At 37.0% G+C, this 20203-nt stretch overlaps 1 protein-coding gene across 1 annotated transcript in view; it reads right to left on the bottom strand.

Moving 5' to 3' along the window:
• Nucleotides 1–20203, bottom strand: part of man2a1 (mannosidase, alpha, class 2A, member 1) — a 59563-nt gene that overhangs the window by 11241 nt on the left and 28119 nt on the right. The window contains exons 10-20 of the mRNA XM_042724978.1: nt 17676–17861; nt 15653–15767; nt 15489–15556; nt 15094–15259; nt 14697–14927; nt 14489–14611; nt 13316–13430; nt 11139–11272; nt 7990–8131; nt 6575–6708; nt 4790–4987 (exon numbers count right to left, since the gene is read on the bottom strand). Of these exons, the coding sequence (XP_042580912.1) occupies nt 4790–4987; nt 6575–6708; nt 7990–8131; nt 11139–11272; nt 13316–13430; nt 14489–14611; nt 14697–14927; nt 15094–15259; nt 15489–15556; nt 15653–15767; nt 17676–17861 (1612 nt within the window). The remainder of the gene's footprint in view (nt 1–4789; nt 4988–6574; nt 6709–7989; nt 8132–11138; nt 11273–13315; nt 13431–14488; nt 14612–14696; nt 14928–15093; nt 15260–15488; nt 15557–15652; nt 15768–17675; nt 17862–20203) is intronic.

The following is a 20203-nucleotide window of genomic DNA, read 5'->3' as shown; positions in this document are numbered from 1 at the left end:
TGCCCGAACACTAAGTCGGCAGGACTAAAACCCAAGGATTCCTGAACAGTCTCTCGTACTGCAAACATGACCAAGGGAACGCCCTCATCCCAATCTTTCCCAGTTTCAAAACAGTACGTACGCAACATACTTTTCAAGGTCTGATGAAAACGTTCTAGCGCCCCCTGTGACTCTGGATGGTAAGCACTAGAAAGCTTATGCTTTACAGACAGACAATTCAGGACCTGAGAAAACAGCTTAGAGGTAAAATTTGTACCTTGATCTGACTGTATAACTCTGGGAATTCCAAATATAGAGAAAAATTTGACCAGTTCTTAAGTCACATTCTTAGCTCTTATAGTACGCATAGGAATTGCCTCAGGGTACCGCGTAGCAGCACACATTAGAGTCAGCAGATACTGATAACCAGACTTGGTCTTAGGTAATGGACCAACACAATCAATAATAATTCTCTCAAATGGCTCCGACACAATTGGAATAGGATGAAGAGGAGCACTGGGAATTCCCTGGTTAGGTTTACCAGCTAGTTGGCACACATGACACGATCGACAGTACTCTGAAACTGTTTTTGCTCAAGCCAGGCCAATAAAAATAGTGAAGGATGCGACTAAAAGTCTTGTTTACACCAAGATGACCAGAGAGAGCATGGTCATGAGCTAAACACAAAATCTGTTCACGATAATTGTCAGGGACCACTACCTGAAACACAGTTTTCCAGCTCAGATCCTTTTCTGATGGGGACCACTTACGCATAAGCACTCCATCCTCCCAAACATAGGCCACATCCTTATCTGCTACTTCATCTTTTTGTACAGCCTCAGCGAGACACTTGACTAGAGACGGGTCAGCTTTCTGTGCAGCCGCCAGCAGTTCTTTCCCAGCCCCAAGCATAGACTCAAACTGGACTGCAACATCCTGGTCAGAAACACACACATTAGGAGAAACAGCCTGCATACCTTCCTTTCTGTCACCTTTGTCAGTCATAAATGTCTCAGACACATCTAAAACCTCATCAAACTTTTTAGTCTGAGCACGGGTTACCGCACAAGCAGTAAACACAGAAGGAAACTGTTGACCCACATCAACCTGTTCACAACACCCAGACACATCTGGCTTGTCTACAACAATGGGCTGCGGAAACACCTCACTCCCCCCCCAGCAAATATCATTACCTAGTATTAGCCCTACTCCTTCTATCGGAAGTTGAGCACGTACTCCCAAACTTACAACTCCTGTGAACAGATCAGATTGGAGGTAAACAGAGTGCAAGGGAACTTTAACACAGCCGAGCTCAATGCCACGGATTTAACACACTTGATCCGCAGTACGACTCTTCTGAGAAATCTAGTGCGCTTTCCACAATAAAAGATTGAACCGACCCAGTATCTCGCAAGATCGAAATCGGCTTCAAATTTCCCTGCTTCCCTGAGAGAGATACTGAACCATTCATAATAAATGGGCAGTATAAATTTGTATGCAGATTACTAGAATTAAACACAGAGGGAGCAGTATGAACCAGAGCAACTCCCTTTGGTTTCTCAGGGGGTTTATTCTGATTCCAGCGCTTACAATCTGCAATCAAATGTCCTGGATCACGACAGAAAAAACACACACGTCTTTCTCCCTCCCGAGCCACATTTGTATTACGAGACACACTTAAAGCTGCCTCTCTATTCTCTCCTCTTCCCTTACCCCTAAAAAAAACTCTTGAGTTGTTTCTCACAGGAAAATCAGATGAACTGTGTTTCTCTCTATACAAAGATGGAGTAAAAACAGTTTTGTGCGTGAGCACAAATCTCATCTGCCAAAACAGCGGCATCAGTTAAGGACAAGACCTTCTGCTCATTCAGATACACAACAATGTTCTCTGAAACACAAACTTTAAAATCCTCCAACAACAAGAGTTCACGTAATTGCTCAAATGTTGTAACTCTGCTTGCTGCACACCATTTGTCAAACAACACAGTTTTCTCACGAGCAAACTCGCCGAATGTTTGACTAGTAATCTTCTGATGGTTCCTGAATTTCTGGCGATAAGCTTCAGGTACTAATTCGTACGCTCTCAGAACAGCAGCTTTAACAGTATCGTAATTCAAACTTTGTTCAATAGGTAAAGCTGTGCACACTTCCTGAGCTTTACCCACTAACTTACATTGCAATAACAGCGACCACAACTCATTTGGCCAACGTAATGTAGCTGCTATGCGCTCGAAAGCGACAAAATAAGAGTCTACCTCCGTCTCTCTAAAAGGAGGAACAAGTGTAACGTATTTACTTACATCAAAGCTGATTGCAGACGCACCAACAGAAGAGGCAACGGGTGGACTTTGATTCTGCACAGGTGAAACTGGTACATTCCCTGGCAAATGAGGAAACGATGGTCTAGATCTGGGAACAGGCCACAGGCACCTTAGGAGATGATCTGGCCTGCAATTCCAAACTGCGCAGTTTAAATTTATTATTATCAGCCTCCACCTCTCAATAGTCCGCAAATGAAGAAGCTGCGCATCATAATCCTGTTTCTTTAACTGCAGGTCCAACTCCTTCAATTTAATAGCTAGCACAGGATCAAACCGGGGATAACTAGGATCTATACTAGGGAAAGAAACGGTATCCCCATCTCCAGCTGCTTTAGCCCCCTCCCCAGTTACTCCTTCCACAGATTCCTCCGGCAAAATTCCAGCCTCCACCAGTTTACCATACAATTCCTTTTTAACAACTTGTTTTTGTGCCTCCCTAGGAACAACAATTTCAAAAAAATCTGCAATTTGTAACAAATCAGCTTTACGACATTTATTAAACTCCTCCGTAGTAGGAGACAATGTAAACAATGTTAAATCAAATTCCATACTTAAATTCATCCAACACCAGAGAAAAATTACTAGGCAACCAACTGCGTATGTAACCACTATCAATAATCTTCATTGATATGCAATGGACGAGCCCCCAATTTATGTTACGGTCCCTGGTCTAGGTCAGGGGAAGTAAACATAAACAACACAACACTGCTTCTCAGTGAAGTCTTTTATTAGGCTGTTCTTGCTCTCTTGATTGTTTTCAGAATATTGCATTTTAGATTTAACAAAGTATCCTGAGTAAATCAGAAAAATTGAACAAAGGGAAAAAAAAGAGAGAGAGAAAAAAAAAGAAGTGGAAGCAAAATCTTCAGGGGTGAGCTAATGCCAAAATAACAAACAAAAAAAAAAAGAAACTAACTTTCCCACAAGAACTAACTTCCCTAGGAACCACAAATAAAGAAACAAAATATACAATAACATACCCTATCTCCTTAACTAGCCAATAAACAGGAGAAAAGTATAAGGGACGTTTGGCCTAAAGAAAAAAGGCACTCACCCCCTACAGCTTCTCAAATTCATTTCATTTTTGACAGAGGTGATCACAAAGGCACTGAGGTTTCTAAGAGCATGTCACAAACAGTTACCAGTGGCTAACAGCACTCTGTTACCACTACACAGAGCACAACAAACATTGTACTACACTTTCACAGGTCACACCCCACAGTACAACAAAGTGCAGACAAAAAAGACAGGCAAGGAGCTCCCTCCAGAGTTATTCCAGGGGATTTTATTAGTCCCGGCCTCTTTCTCTGGTCCAACCACCAACGGCTTCTCATTAAATCCAAGTCCAATCCTAGAGGAGAAGGAGACAGCAGGAACAACACCAAAAACCTCACAACCGTAACAATATGCTGCCTTAGGAGGTAGCTGTCTGTAGACAGCGAGCCAACTAACTACAGTTTGGAATATAATATCTTTTTATTCCCGTGGGGTCTACTTTACAATGATACTATAGTTTATGTTTCAAAACTCTGCTCAAACTATTTTGTTTGAGCAGATAGCATAGCAATAGCATCCATGCTGAACCTGTATTGTGTGATAGATTCATTAAACAATCAAAGCTGAAATATATCACATAAACTGTTAAATTCAGGCTGACATGATCAAGGATATTGTTAAAAAAGATCAGTTTCAGCTGGTGTTTATAACAGAAGGATACTGCAGAATGACAGCATTTGTTCTGGAGTTAAGAATAAGTATCCATATCCATTTATGAATACCAAATAGACATTGTTGACATGTTAATGTGGGAAGTCATGTGCTTATGTTATTTAAAAAAATGGGGCGTAGTCACATGAGAGGATTTGGGGCCGTAAAGTTACAGTATGTTTTGACAGTACAATGAAGTCTTTGATCTCAAAAGATCAAGAAAATTGTGATTCCTTATGATAAGACCCCTTTAAGCATTTAAGCCAGATTGAATCGCATCCTCTCATCCTAAAATAAGCCCTGTTCTGAGCACTTTTACCTTTATCCTGTCATGCGTTAAAATATTACAGTTCAGCCCTGGGAAATAGTATAGGATGCTAAAATATCAATTTGAAGGTCAATATACTTTATGGCCCTCTTAGGAACTGAGCCAGCAGTCGTGTGCTCCCCAATTACGGCCAAAACAGCTTTCAGCTTCCTCTTTCAAATCCTTGAACAGACCCTATTTTTTCTTTTTAAATTGATGCAACCCATATATATACAGTATACACACAGTTTATATATATATATATATATATATATATATATATATATATATATATATATATATATATATATATATATATAATTATTTTTTTATAATATAAAAAAATGCACATCTATTTTGACATTGCATACTTTGTCCAATTATCACTAGGATTAGCTCGCAGAACTCAGGATTGATCAAAAACTTGGGTATTTTAAAATCGCTGCTCTAGAAGACAAACACAACTGAGACGTACCTTTGACTGGATAGCACGCAGGTTAACCAGATGCATGTCGCAGGGGAAGGAGGCGCTCAGAGGGCTGTAGGGAGTCAAGGATGGGCTCTCCGAGCGCTGACTGACTGCCATTGAGATGAGGGGATGGTTCAGGTACATGTACGACATGTGACTCAGTATAGACGGATAGCTGTATGGTGCACTCTCCTCATTCTGGGCTTAGACAGAAAAGTGATAGCATTAGTGATAGATGATCAGCATTACATTGACATAATTGTAACGTATTTGAAACTACACAAGTATGTGAATGCAAACACTCCTGAATTACAATGACTATTATGGTTTAGCAGCATTTTCAAGAAAGTCTAGCAAAGTAAGTTATTTAAACTATCATCATAAAATACTTATAGTCCCATTGAGTACTGAGGTTTGTCACAGCTACAGTAACACAAGGAAGAACATTAAAGCAAGAATGTACAATCAATGGGACTCCATTGACCAACATTTGCGTCCTTGCATTGAATAAGTTTCTGGCCTAAGTAGACAGTAACCAACAGGTTATTCTGTCAATCTTACTGGGGGAAAAACAGGTAAAGGTGGTCAAGCTGGTTATTACAACATTTGATGCTGGGAGATGGTTTGTTATTGGTCCATGAGCCGACAGTCCATCTGTTTAACCATCTAGACCACCTAATAACCATAAATGACACTTAAAGTCTTGTAATACCGGTATGTTAAGCTCATCTTCAGGGACTCCAATAACCATTTTCATGTTAAAGCCATAGAAGGTTATACTGTTTATCTATATACATACACTGCTGTTAAAAGGTTTGGGATCAGTAAGATTTTTTTCAAATAAATTAAAACTTTTATTAAGCAAGGATGCATTAAATTGATCAAAAGTGACAGTAAAGACATTTAAATGTTACAAAAATATATATTTAAAATAAATGCTTTTATTTTGAACTTTGCAATTTTTTTTTACAGTATTACTGTTTTCATTATTATTATTAATAAATTAAAATATATTAAAAAAATAATGTTAATAAATGTTTCTTGACACTGAAGACTGCAGTAAATGGCTGCTGAAAAATCTGCTTTCCCATCACACGAATAAATCATTTTTTAAATGATTTTTTTATATACTTTTTACTGTTTTTTAATTTTACTGTTTTTACAGTTATCTTTTTTGGCAAAATAAATGCAGCCTTGGTCAGCATAAATTACTTCTTTCAAAAATAGTTTAAAAAATCTTACCGACCACAAACTTTCAAATCTTGAGTCTAAATACATTGTTAAAAAAACATTAAAAACTATGAACAATCATTTTAAATTCTACATGTACATTTAGACATCACAACAATATGATATACAGTATGAAAAAATGTTCTTTCTGAGATTTGCTAAAAATGACATTTAACTGTTTTTAAAGATGAACTTTTAAGTGAGCATTAGATGATGGCAAAAGTAATCTAAATATAACAACAGGGAAATAATTTGATATGCAATATCATTTGACGGTGATAATTTATAACAAGTCTTCCTGTAGCTTGAACAGTAGAGCACAGCACTAGCTACACCATGGTCAACTGATAAAAATGTGTACCTTCAATGCAATGCAAGTCGCTTTGGATAAAAGTGTCTGCCAAGTGCTTAAGTGTACATGTAAATTATATCTAATATCACCTAATAAAGGTCTTAAGTGAGTTTCAGCAGGGAACTTCCAAAATTCCAAAGATGCAGATACTGAGAGCAAGTGGTCATTAATGAATGTCTTTAGCACAATTATTTCTCCATCCTGATTACCTCCTCCGCAGAGCTCCTCTTCTCCAGCAGCAGGCGGAAGGAGTTGGCAGTGATCTTATTGTCCAGCACTCCCTGACCTAAACCTCGATTATCATCCTGATTGAGCCTGCGGTCCATAATCACCTCCAGCTGACCTGTGGAATCCACACCAATGAGCTTCATTAGGATATGGACATGCATAAATCATGTGCTCCACAGACCACGAGACCACAGAGCCTGGTGTTTGAGCACCAAACAAATAAATCTTTTTTGACAAACCCACACTTGACAGATTGTATTAAGGACAAAAGCACTTTACATTCAACTGTGGAGTGGTTTTCACCACTAATTCACCTACGCCTGTAGACCTGCCAGAGTGGAGAAAGGCCACATCTATTCAAACAAAAATGCGAGGATAACGGGTCTTGATGTGTCTACATTGTAGGCTGTCAAATGATTTGCTTACGGATTTGTAACTGTTGCAGCATTAGGTTGGCATGTGGTATTTATAATGAAGTGAGAGGGATATTCTCATTAAAAAGAGCATTTTATTTTTCAGAATGTCTCAGTATTTGGTTTGACTTTCATGACAGCAGCTCTTACGCTGTAAAATAGTTTGATCATGTTCTCCAGCGTGATATGAGAATGATCCAAAGCACATTTCAGATGATATTAAAAATATATACAATTTTGCCTAAAAGAAATAAAAATACAACACACTTAAAACTAAAATCAATCTTTTTTTTTTTTTTTAGTGCCAAATCAATGCTGTAATCCTTAAGTGAATTTAGACATCAAAAGTTTGGAGTAGGTAAAAGATTTGTTTTTGAAAAAGTCTCTTAGGTCACATTTGTTTGATTGAAAAATACAGTAATATTGTAAAATGTTCAAATATGTAAATATAACTGTTCTATTTTAATGTTTTAAAATGTAATTTATTAATGTGATGATAAAAGCTGAATTTTCAGCATCATTTCTCCAGTCTTCAGTGTCACATGATCCTTCAGAAATCATTCTAATATGCTGATCTGCTGCACATTTCTTCTCATTGTCAACATTAAAAACAGCTTAATATTTTTGTATAAAACCATTATATGTTTTTCAGGATTCAGAAAGTTCAAAAGAACAGCATTTGAAACATGAAACACTATAAAAGTCTTTAAATGTGTCCTTGCTCAATAGAAGTATTAATTAAAAAAAAATACTGAGATAAACAGTTGAATGGTTGAGATGATAAAATGGTCAATGGTACAAATGTGTTTATTTGATCAGTATCCAAATAATGCTGAATCTGGAATGTTTAATAATGCATTATTAATTCGACCGAATGCAGAATCTGGGATGTTTCTTATTAATTACTTTAAATTCTTAAAAACATTTTTTATTTCCAGGTTTAATTCAGATTTTCCAGCACTGAGAAGTGAGTTCAAACTGACCGCTCTTAAGGCTGGCCGCTCCGAGTGACTGTGCGGTAAGCAGAGAGAGTCTGGCGCTGGAGTCCTGCAGGTAGACCATGCTGGTCATGGGGTAGAAGTTTGCCTGCAGGGGGAGCTTAGCCATGGTTTTCCTGGGCTGCACCTGTGAAAACAGCCCAAGGCAATTTTAGCAATGCAAGGAGGAAAAACTCCAAATTCCCCCTGTTCAGAGCCCCGCAAACACTGAGTGTGTGCATGTGGAGGCACTTATCTCATGGAAAAAACACTGTAAACTGATGAGCTTCGATGTGTGTGTGTGCGCATCACTAGATATTCCACTGTTTTTATTCATGAGGCATTTGTTTTGAGAAGTCAGTTAATTAGTTTGGATTGAAGAAAAGCACTTAATTCTGGCCAAGGCCAGAGAAACATCATCAGCTAATTAAATGCCATGCCAATACTCCAACATGTCAAAAAAAACATGACAGAGTGATTTAAACTGACACTTGTTTGTTTTGGTCAGCCCTACAGCACACTCTAAACTCTTTTTTGATTAATTATTTGTCAAAAGAAATGAAAAACAAACTGACATTTTCATTATGCCATCCAAAAACAATTAAGCATTTTGACACTATCAACCGAAATCAAACAAGACTGTCAAAATAATCACTTCAAATAAATGAACTAACGTCTGATGACTCCTTTGTTGATTAGTGTTACTTTTCAGTAAACAGAATTAGTCCAGCTAGCTGTCTATATCCGCACCTTCAGATCATATATTTAATATCAACTCTGGCAACAACACGTTTCATTTTCATCTTTAGTCAGAGACTAATCAAAATTTGTTTCCATCACACTTGAGGTGTGTGATCAGCAGTGGGGGAAAATTCACTGGGGGGGGCCCTAGTTTGGAGATGAGTCGGGGTCATTTTAGATGACCTTTCAGATGTATTTAAATTTAAAAACCTTTATAATCTATAATAGCATTAAACTTATTATTTAATTGTTCCTATGAACCATTTTTATTGGGTATCAAGACGTGGTAATGTTGTAGGGTATAATTTAATAAATTTAGGAGAAACTTCTGATCAATGACAAAAATGAACCTTCCCATTATGAGGTGGTATTTGACTCCTTAAAGAAATAGTTCACCCAAAAACTGAAAATTCTGTCATTAATTACTCCCCCTCAAGTTGTTCCAAACCTGTGAGACCTTCATTCATCTTTGGAACACAAAGTAAGTTTTTTTTGATGAATTCCGAGAGCTCTCTGACCCTCTATAGACAGCAACAGAAAAACCACATTCCAGGCCCAGAAAGGTAGTAAGGACATCGTTGAAATAATCCATGTGACATAAACCATAATTTTACGAAGCTACGAGAATACTTTTTGTGCACAAATATAACAAAAACAACAAATTTATTCAACAATTTATCTCCTCCGTGTCACCATGGCACCATTTTGAAAGTATCCACTGAACTTAAAACAACATTTAACAACAAATTAAGTTGTTTACACTTTGATCTGAACGAAAACAACGTTTCCGCAAGGTGCTGCAGACACAGAACAACATACGTTGTTTAAGTTCAGTGGATACTCTCCAGAATGGTGCCAGGGTGACGCGAAGGAGACGAATTGTTGCATAAATTTGTTGTTTTTGTTTTCTTTGTGCTCAAAAAGTATTCTCGTAGCTTCGTAAAATTACGGTTGAACCGCTGACGTAACATGGATTATTTATTATACGTTTCTGGACCTTGATCGTTATAGTATCCTTGCTGTCTATGCAGGGTCAGAGAGCTCTCGGAATTCCTAAAAAAATATCTTAATTTGTGTTCCGAAGATGAACGAAGGTCTTACTGGTTTGGAACGACAGTAATTAATGACAGAATTTTCATTTTTGGGTGAACTAACCCCTTAAAGTGATTCGCAGGGGCACTTTTGTATTAGCCTTTTTTTCTAACCATGTTATTAAATGTTCATTTTTATGTCAAATTTATATTATAAACCCTTTTTAAAAACTGTAATGAAACAAAGAAACTGAATTAGAATAAGACACAATCAGGAAGAATCAAATGAACTCAGTATCAACAAAATTCATCTGTACTACAGAGGCACACAGAAGAACACTAAATGTGCATTTAGGTATACTTATAGACTGTTTGAGGAAGATGAGTGTAATGTTTAAATATAAAGTTTTGAATATAGAAATACTAAATGATTTAAATAACAGAAATGATTATTTAAAAAAGAAACTAAATCCATCAGTAGGTGGTTCAATCGGCTGATTCATTCAGGAACGAAGCAGGTGACATAATGAATGGGTCATTGAATCATCGACTCACTAGATTCGTTCAATAATTCATTCATAACCAAAACAGCACTGTGTTTGATTGGAGATGTCCAGTGGCTCAGCTGTGACTTTGTTTGGAACTATTTCCATTAACGAAATACAGCAAAAACAGAGTTTCTCACTTAATATTAACTGCTTGTTTATTGAACTGTTGTATAAAACCAGTATCACATTTGCTAACACTATTTATAATTATTAAAAAGCTGTCACTCATCTCAGTTCATGACGATCTCACAAACTTGTTATAATCAATGAAACTCTACACTACACAATTAGTCATATTTACTATGTGTCTACCCTTTCTTATAATCAGAGGATAACTCAGCACTGAACAAATACTCCAGTGTTAATTAATTCAATTAATACAGCTTTATCCATATAACATTTTCTGTTACTGCATCTGTTAAAGTAAGATGTTAATATTTTCGACAAAAATCACAATTCATCCTAGATTGTTTACTTGAAGCAGTCTGCTTGCGGTGTCTGTTCTGTGAGCAGGATGTGCACCGATAGAGAAGCATTTCTATTGGCTGCAGTCTGCTGGTATTATGACCAATCACAAAAGTCGACATTGCGCATCCCGCTATGTTTTTATTATAATATATTGCATTTATGTGCAGAACTCCGATCGCGTTCATAAGCTATCAAATGGATCAAATGTACAAATCCTTTTCATTTCAACCCAACCAATATTATTTTGCCAACTCCAGCACCAGATAGTGCCTTGCCTTTATAACAAACACTTGCATATAAACAGTGTTAACGTTATTGTGTATGTGTGCGTCAAGGAGAGAATAAAAAGAATATACTGATGTCCTACCTGGTAGCCATTGAGATCAGTAAAGAATCGATCTTTGCTGTTCAGATCTGAAGTTATCCTCATTGCAATTTCATGGTTGGTTTCGCCTCTTATATCTACAGTGTTACAGATCTCAACAGACTGACCCTCTACACCTATGAGAAACAAGGAAAGCAAAAATGAAGAAGGACTGGATGTCATTTTCCTCCACTTTCATACTACAGTTTCTGTCAAAGCATCAACTGTACCTGAATATTTAAAGGAACAGCTCACAAGAATATCATTCTCATGTTGTTTTAAACCCGTATACTGTTGTTGTTTCTGTGGAACACTGATTTTTAGGAATTCTTGGAAGTGATTGTTTGTGTACTGAATACTTTGAGTAATTTAGCAAGAACCACTAAAGACCACTTCCTTTTAGGCCAATAAGTATAATTAGGCTGATAATGCACACAACAACATCTCATTTACTGTTTGGCGCATAATCGCATACAAACTGCCAAAATACTGCAAATTGTACATTTGCCAACAGCAAATGACTGCTTTCCTTTTTTAACTTTAATAACTTGTTTGCCTGTTCCTGGCTTGAGCTGAATTTGAGCAATTAGATTTTCTGAGTACGGAGAAAATAAGTGAACACTCCTTCAAGCTAAATGTACATTTTGAATTGGACTAATTGAGCCTTTGGGAATAAAACAGTGCAAGAAACAAATATGTTCCATTTCCTTTTAACGAAAATAAAACCCCTTAAAGGTGGAGGTTAACCAGGTTAACCTATAACAAGGTTATGTTTTTATGGAGTACGATAGCTTGGAAACTGTTCAACATGAGCGTGTCCTCATTAGCTCACAGTGAGATGGTAACCTGACACTTTTAGTGATACTACTGCTCATAAGTGAAGTTACTGATTTGAACAAACACCTAAGCATACATATTACAATTTGTTTGTCCTACAGTCATAAATGATATCTCAAACTGTGCGGTTTGATATTACTTTGCTGATTTGGGTGGAAAAGATCTAGATTTACACTAAAGGACCTGAAATACCTCAAGAGACTAAAATATGATAGAGACTTAGGCTCTTTTGACTTGAGCGACAGCATAACAATCCCTAGCAACCACACACACACACACACACACACACACACACAAAACACTCATAACACCTCAGCAATTAGATAAAAACACTATTCAAACCACCTGAAGGAACAGTTCTCGCAAAAATGAAATTCTTGTTTCATTTCAAAAATGAAAACCATATTTACTGACATATCACTCAAGACATACTGATATCAAAATTATAATTAAACAGGATTTGGAGTACTACTTTTACATAAGGCACATTTGTGTCTTTTACAATGAGATGAGATGAGTACATAATGACAGAGACAACTATTTTGTGTGTGAGACGAAGGTCCCTTTCATTAAGCTTTGCATACTAAATTCCAATTTCATCTCAAGGAAATAACCCACCAGAGGTTTTGCCTTATACTTTTCTTTTTCTGAACAAAAACAAACATCACTGGGAGAAAAGTCCCTAAGGCTACAGGGCATGGCTCATGTGACTGCTCTGCTCTTTCAAAAACACTCATGTACATTATCTCATCCAACCCCCTGGTGCTCTTGAGAAGAAAGCCATGAACTCTTTCTGAATGCATTTCATTCTTTCACAAAATGATCCCACTTTTAGCACACCATTAAACTTTTGTTGGATTGTGTTTTGTCTGGTATCAAACTTCCTTGTCTGATGCCGATTAAATTTGTAACTTAGTAGCTTAATGCACTGCCTTTTTAGCACTGACGATCACACAGTTCAAATGATCCATTATAGCTTGAGGAACATTCAAAAGCTTACCTTTACAATTCGAAGATTAATATTGCAATATCAGAGAAAGGAAAATGTTTTGTAAAGCGTATAATAAAAAAAAACCCTTGTATTAAACAAGCTGATATAATAATGTGAATAAATGAAAGATTACTTATGGACATCATCTAGAAGCATTTCAAGGATGTGGAAGTTCTGGGGGTTTTATTCAACTGGAGGTTTTCTGAGGTTACATTTCTAATTATACAGCACTTCCTTCAGACAACTATTCGAACTTGAAAATGTCATTTTGCTAATCCCTGTGTAAATATTGGTGGTGACTGCAAGCATAACTGAGGAGTGCAGGTGATGAGTGTTTGCTGTCCTCTCTTACCCTGGATGTTGTAGAGCCGGAGAGTGTGTGTGATGTGCGTGAAGGTAGTGGTGACTTCAGAAAACAGCGGCCCTTTAGTGACTCGAACCACGGGTGGTTGAGAGGGAGAGTAAATCTGTGTGAGAGAGAAAGAAAATCAATGTGAATCAAATCAAACTCATAAAATCCCCTCAGAGCAGAGCTACCAAAGACACTGCATGACAAAACTGCCTAATGCCCTGACGAAAGACAGAGGTTCGCTCTTATGAGGTTTCCCAGTGTTTGGGTGGATAGCAGATAAAGCTGTGAGCAGTGACTAAACCTCCATTACGTTTAGAACTCCAATCATTGGGATGACACACTTTGATGTTATAAGTTTGAATGAAACTTTACAAAAAACACAACGTTGTAGCAGATTCTCATAGTAATCATTTGTTTGCCACAAATTTACCACAAGCCTGCCACAAATAAACAGTGTTTAGATGGGTGGGTGATTTATAACCCAGTTTTCCATGCACTGGTTCCACGGCTAAATAAAAGATATTTGTTTGCATAAAGTTTACAATTTGAATGACAATTTTAATGACGGTATTTTTTTAGTTTTGTGTGTGATTTTTAAACGGCTAAATAAAAGATATCGAAGGGTTGTGAGTTCGAGTCTCGGGCCGGCAGGAATTGTAGGTGGGGGGAGTGCATGTACAGTTTCTCTCTCCACCTTCAATACCATGACTTAGGTGCCCTTGAGCAAGGCACTGAACCCCCCACCTGCTCCCCGGGCGCCGCAGCATAAAAATGGCTGCCCACTGCTCCGGGTGTGTGTTCACAGTGTGTGGTGTTCACTGCTCTGTGTGTGTGCACTTCGGATGGGTTAAATGCAGAGCGCCTAATGGCTAGAGGGTTGGACTCCCAATCGAAGCGCCTAATGGCTAGAGGGTTGGACTCCCAATCGATTGTTTGATTATGGTTTTGGGTTTGAATGATTGTTTTAATGACGGTATTTTCTGTAACAATAAAAATAATTACGTTATTGCTATTATTGTTATTAAGCAAAAGGTAGAAAAGATGCAATGCAAATAGTATAAAATAAGAATTACAATACAATACAATACAATCAGTACAATTGGGCAAAATATGGAATATCTGATCATTTGAAGAAAAACCAAAAAATGAATAGATTATCAAAATAGTTTTTACTGTTGCTTCTTTGTCAGGCAGGAACAGGTAGGCGCCGCTCTTGTCTTTATTGCTGGTGGTGCCGTACCAAACAAACTCCACCTTGATCAGGTGCTCCGAGTCATCCTCCTTCAAACTCATTTTCTGTAAACGAGACGTTTTCCAAACATTTCAGAGTCATTCCTAGATGTATGAACTTACAACAAAGCCAGAGAGCTGCAGATCTAACCTCTAAAAGACCTGTGGCTGTAGAGATGGAGAGTTTCAGGTGAGGATTTTCAATGTGCACAGGAGCCGCATCTTGTTGGTAGAACTGTTGGAAATGCTCCAGTTCACTGATTGAAATCTGCCTGCCATCCTGAAGAATCATGTACTTAGCAGCTTCTGTCCTTGGCTCCATTCCTTCCATCAGCTGGTACACGCTCAGTCCCAGAGGAGCAGCTTGAGCCACAAACGATAACTGTCGTGGAATAAACACCATCAGCTGGCTTGAAGAGCATTTAGATGACCTCAAACCTCAAATATGGACTAGTTTGAAGACTCCACAATCCTCACATTGCTCTTTTCCGTAAATAGTACACCCATAATAACGCTGTGATATGATGCACTGATGTAGCAGATCTCACCTGGAAGACGTCGGCAGCAGCGTGACTGACATCATTCCACACCGCGCTGACTTGAGCACGGACCACATGACCCAGAGCATTCAGCACACGCACTTTAGGAGTCGTCACATATACTGTAACCATGGACATCCTGGCTTGCTCTGTGGGGTTGTAAACCACCAACAACCTGGGAACAGTAAAAAACTAAGCATATTTATGAAGCATTATATGCCACACTATATGTCATCATCTTCATCAAGTTCATCTACTTCAACACATGTACCATGAATCCATTTTCAACTCAACATTATTCAATATTGTGCTAATTATTATGCTATAAAGCACAACAGCAAGGTTCTCAAAGTAAAATTCCTATTAGTTTTTTTCTAAAAAAATTAAAGGAATTGTTGATTTACCTTGGTTTTTCTTGAACTTCAAAAATTATTTTGCGAGGTAATGCATCTTGGGCTGGCTGAACATCATCCTTTAATACAGAACCAGCAAAAATGTAATGTTCACATAGCAATAACCAAATTTCGGAGTGATGCCATGTTATGGATGTACGATATAAACGGCTCACCATCTGAAGAACGGGATTTGAAGGATCATGGTAGTATGTTTGTTTGTCCTTAAGCACCAACCAGTGAGCTGAGCTCACAATCACTCGCTTCACATTCAGAATAGAGTGAAACAACCTTAGAAATAACAAAGATCATGATGTTTTACCATGTTTTTACCATGTCTCTTTTACCTGATAATATCAGATAATAAGAATCAGAAGTTCGCAAGTGAGCGCGATCATCCCTTCCTCTTTACTACTAGTTTTAATGGGAAATAAACATGAACGAACATCTCCTCAGGTAATCGCTCAATCAGTGTTTCAACCACAGAAAGACGTCAATAAAACTGTTTGTAAACAAAATATCACGTAGCATTTCATTTACTTCAGGCAAGTCATCAGTGTCCACAGCTCGTTAGTTTGCTAGAGATTCTATAGAAGAGCATTTTGCAAAGTTTTAGACTATATATTCTCATCATATTTTACTTTGCCTGTTAGTGATGTCTTAATTATTGTATGTTTAAATAAATCTGTTATAAATAAATCTGAAATATTTCAACAACAAATAGAAATGTTATAATTTAGACATTAATTTAAAAACTGCATTTATTTAAAGGAGCTATGTGGAGGTTTTTACTTAAAAAAATCTTTAAGATAGAGTTTTCATTTGTACATGTATGAGCCAACCATGATGTAAAAAAAAGAATGACACCTCGACTGTCCACCACGGTTGCCTCTATCAGCCTGTAGGCTCAATTGTGTGTAGAGGAGTCGGGCCCGAATTGGTGCGAAAATTCACAAAATGTGACGTCATGCGCGTTCTCGTCTACTTGGGCTTACAACCGTACGGCACGCCAGCCATTATAGTAAGCAGCGGCATTAGTGTTTTCAGATGGACTCTGTGGATGGAAAGAAGCGACCAGCCTCCGGCAGCACAATTCAGACACCCACGGACACTCCTCGTAAGTAAAAAAAAAACAAAAACGTATCTAGTGTGGCAAAGAGAGAGAGCGTGCGCACTGAGAACGAGCATGAGACTGGCTGCAGTTCCTCTAACGGCCACTGGTGTCAGTAACCGTTAGAAATTTCAGAACCTACTCAATGCTCCTTTAAAGAAAGATCGATTTGTTTAGGAAACCACAGTTTAATATAAAAACAATAATAACAATTATGTTTAGTTTGCCCTCCATTGTAACGAAACCATACCTAACCGCGACGTCAAAACCGAGTTATGTACCAAACCATCTTGTTTGTGTACTGTTACACCCCTACATCATTCAAAAGTGAGAGTAAAAACGTTTGAAGTTTTTAAAAGCGTTTGAAGTTTTTACTTTTTAAATATTTCAAATAATTCTATTCTTTTGAATTTGCATTCATCAAAGAACCCTGAAAACAAATAACACATATTAAGCAGCACAACTGTTTTCAAAATTGATAAAATATTTTTTGACCGAATTAGAATATTAGAATGTTTTCTGAAGGTTCATAAGACATTGAAAATTGAGCATAAAGACTGCTAAAAATTCAGATTTACGATCACGGGAATACATTTTTAAAATGTATTAACGTTAAAAAAATAAACATTTAATTGAAATTGTAATATTTCACAATTTTACTGTTTTGCTGTATTTTTAAAGCTTTGATCAAATACAGTGAATACAGCATTTTGTAATATTCAAATTTTTGCATCTAGTCAGCCTTCGAATACCCAACCAGATATGAGAATTACTAATATTTTTTCAGTAAACTTTATTCTTTAAATGCTTTCTATATAATAGGATTTCAAAAAAAAATTTGTTTGTTTTCTTTTAAACTTAATGGCGGTCTTTTGTTTTGTGGATATATGAATACATTCATTATTTTGTCATTGTACAATGGTTATTAATCAGATGGTAGTGACTGCTTGATGAGCAGTTTGGAAGTTCTTCCCTACTGACACTTTGGGTCAAAATGCAACATACGTATGCAAATATTGGTGGTAGTGAAAAGGTGGCATATGTCTTCTGCACATTCACTTTAAGATATTTCAAGCAAGATGCACTACCTGGTTCCATAGTCCACAACCACCCAGTCTTTGCCCGTGCCCGTGATGGCATCATGATGTTGGAAGAGACCTAGATTGCGTCTGGCTTCTGTCAGTAACTTGTAATTATCTACTGCAGGGTAATCATTGGGCTGGCCGTACTTCTGAATGTTGGCCAAGGTCAGAGAGTAGAGGACCTCAGCTGCCCTGCAGACAAACATGAAGTGACATATGAAACTCCCTCCCACACAAGATCAAAAGTCCCCTTAAATCCACACAGAATAAATCCACAGCATTACAATCCATCTGGCATCAAAATACCTCCTGAATCAGGCTAATGTTCAGACTCCAGTAAAAGACAGATAATAGTATGGTATGGTCACTGTTGCGTTGGGAGTGTCCCGAGTGAGAACAACAATAATACCAGAATCTCTCCATATTTTAGTAACAATACAGGTGTCGTCTCTCCAAATAATGACCTTCTCAAATTTTCTACAGCCTACAGGAGATGAAAATCTATACCTGGGCGAACCTCACAAAACCTGTTGAACGTGAGTCATATTTCACATCTTAAAAAAAAAAAAAAAAAAAAAAGAAATTTTATTTTTTCTTTAAGGCAGTGGTTCTCAACCAGGGGCCCAAGGCCTCAGCAAATTTCCAATTGGTGTGCAGGAAGACTAAAAAATAATTTTAATGAAAAAACGGGTAATATATTAAAAATAATCTAACTCTAATATAAATAAAAATGCTACATATACAATAACTATCAATTATTAATACCTAAAAATCGATAACTGTTCTAAACAGTTCTTGAAACATCTGGAATCACAAAATGAATGATGGTTACTTTTTGAAAATATGAATGCTATCGGTTTCTTTAAAAAGTCTGAAAAGAAGCAGCTTTGTCATAATTACAGCAGAAATACAGGAAAATGTTTAGCCTACATTGGAGTGGGGCTTTGATTATTATGTTAAACAGCGGGGGTCAAACATGTTAAGAACACCTACTTTAAGGAAATGAAGCCAATTTTTCCATGTGAAAATATGTAAATTTCAAATAAATCAGTTTAAATGTACAGAATTCACACATGATGTTAGTAGTTGTTTTACTACCTTTCTTTATGCTGATTTAAATAAAATAATTGTATTACAGTAAAGAGAATCTAATGAGAAAAATTTATTTCCAGTAAAATGCAGGTAACATTTTATTTTCTTTATGAATAATATCATTTCTTTCTTTTCTTTTCTTTTTTTAAATGTTGGGGTGAAATGTGACATGGACATGTTTTCTTGAGATATTGACCCAGATAAGGTTTCAGTGAGTGACATTTTATCGAAAAGTGCGGAAAATGATGGCCTCTAACCTGAGTACATCAGTAAACAAGACTGACACAATTCTCCATGGTTTAAATCTATTTTTTTGAACCCAAATAGATCTTTAAAGTGAGTTGATAAAGCAAGACTAAATGGTTTCTGCAGATCAAACTTTTCAACATTTCTACTGTATGGTTCACAAACTGTAGTTAAAAGATAAAAACACAGTACATGTGACCTACATATTTCACATCAAACATACATCTGCTTTCTGCTCCCGCAAGAACAGCCAAACACTGACTTTAATAATTAATTATACATGAAATGACCTTGGACTGAATATCTCTAATCAATCTACTGTGTGTGTGAGAGAGAGAGAAATTGAGCAGAGCTGAACAAAGTCCTATTTGCTGAGTGAAGAAGCCATCGTGTAGAACGGGGAATAGTTTAACAACTGCATACTGATGAAAACTGTCTCCAGCCTAAATTTAGACGCCCATCAAAATGCAAATACTGTCTTAAATAGAGTTCTTCGCAGTTATCACGTTTTGTCATAAACAATGAAATGCAGGACAGCCACTGACATACACAAACACATACACATACATACAGGATGCATAGAATACATAATATCAAAAAAATGGTTTTAGTTAACAATGACAACACTGCTCTACTGTATATGTAAAAAAATGTCTGTAGAGGAGCATGCAGAAAAATCAATGTAGAAAATCAATATGTATCACTGTAACGTCTCATTATCTAGAACCAAGCCAATTAACAAGAGCTCCGAAGAAAATAATACATAAAAATAAATAAATAACAAGGAGTTATTTCTTTCACATTCCACAAATTAGCGATAATATTCTTTATTAAGATCAATTTGTATCTTTCTAGGGCCAATATCATGTTAGAAAGAAGTCAAGGAGTAAAGTTTGTAAAGCACCCACTGATGAGAAGGTGGCACAGTCAATGGCCATGGTCAAATACTGAACAAATACTAAAGCCATTGAGTTGGTGGCTCAAAACCGACTGCTTTAATTTGCTTTGACCTTGTCACAGGGCTTCAGACTTATCGTGACAACACAGACATGCGCTGCAAGAAAAGATGGTAACGTCTGTTATCACAGAGCTCCACTTCCTATAGATAGAATTTGAAAAATGCTATTTTCATGACCGCTAGTATATGTGTGTTAGGACATCTGTATGTTAGTGTACTTATAAAAGCTGATAAAAGA

Source organism: Cyprinus carpio, chromosome B5, assembly GCF_018340385.1.
Source record: "Cyprinus carpio isolate SPL01 chromosome B5, ASM1834038v1, whole genome shotgun sequence".
Lineage (NCBI taxonomy): Eukaryota > Metazoa > Chordata > Actinopteri > Cypriniformes > Cyprinidae > Cyprinus > Cyprinus carpio.
Note: the sequence above shows the minus strand (reverse complement) of the source record. Positions and strands in the feature narration are given on the sequence as shown.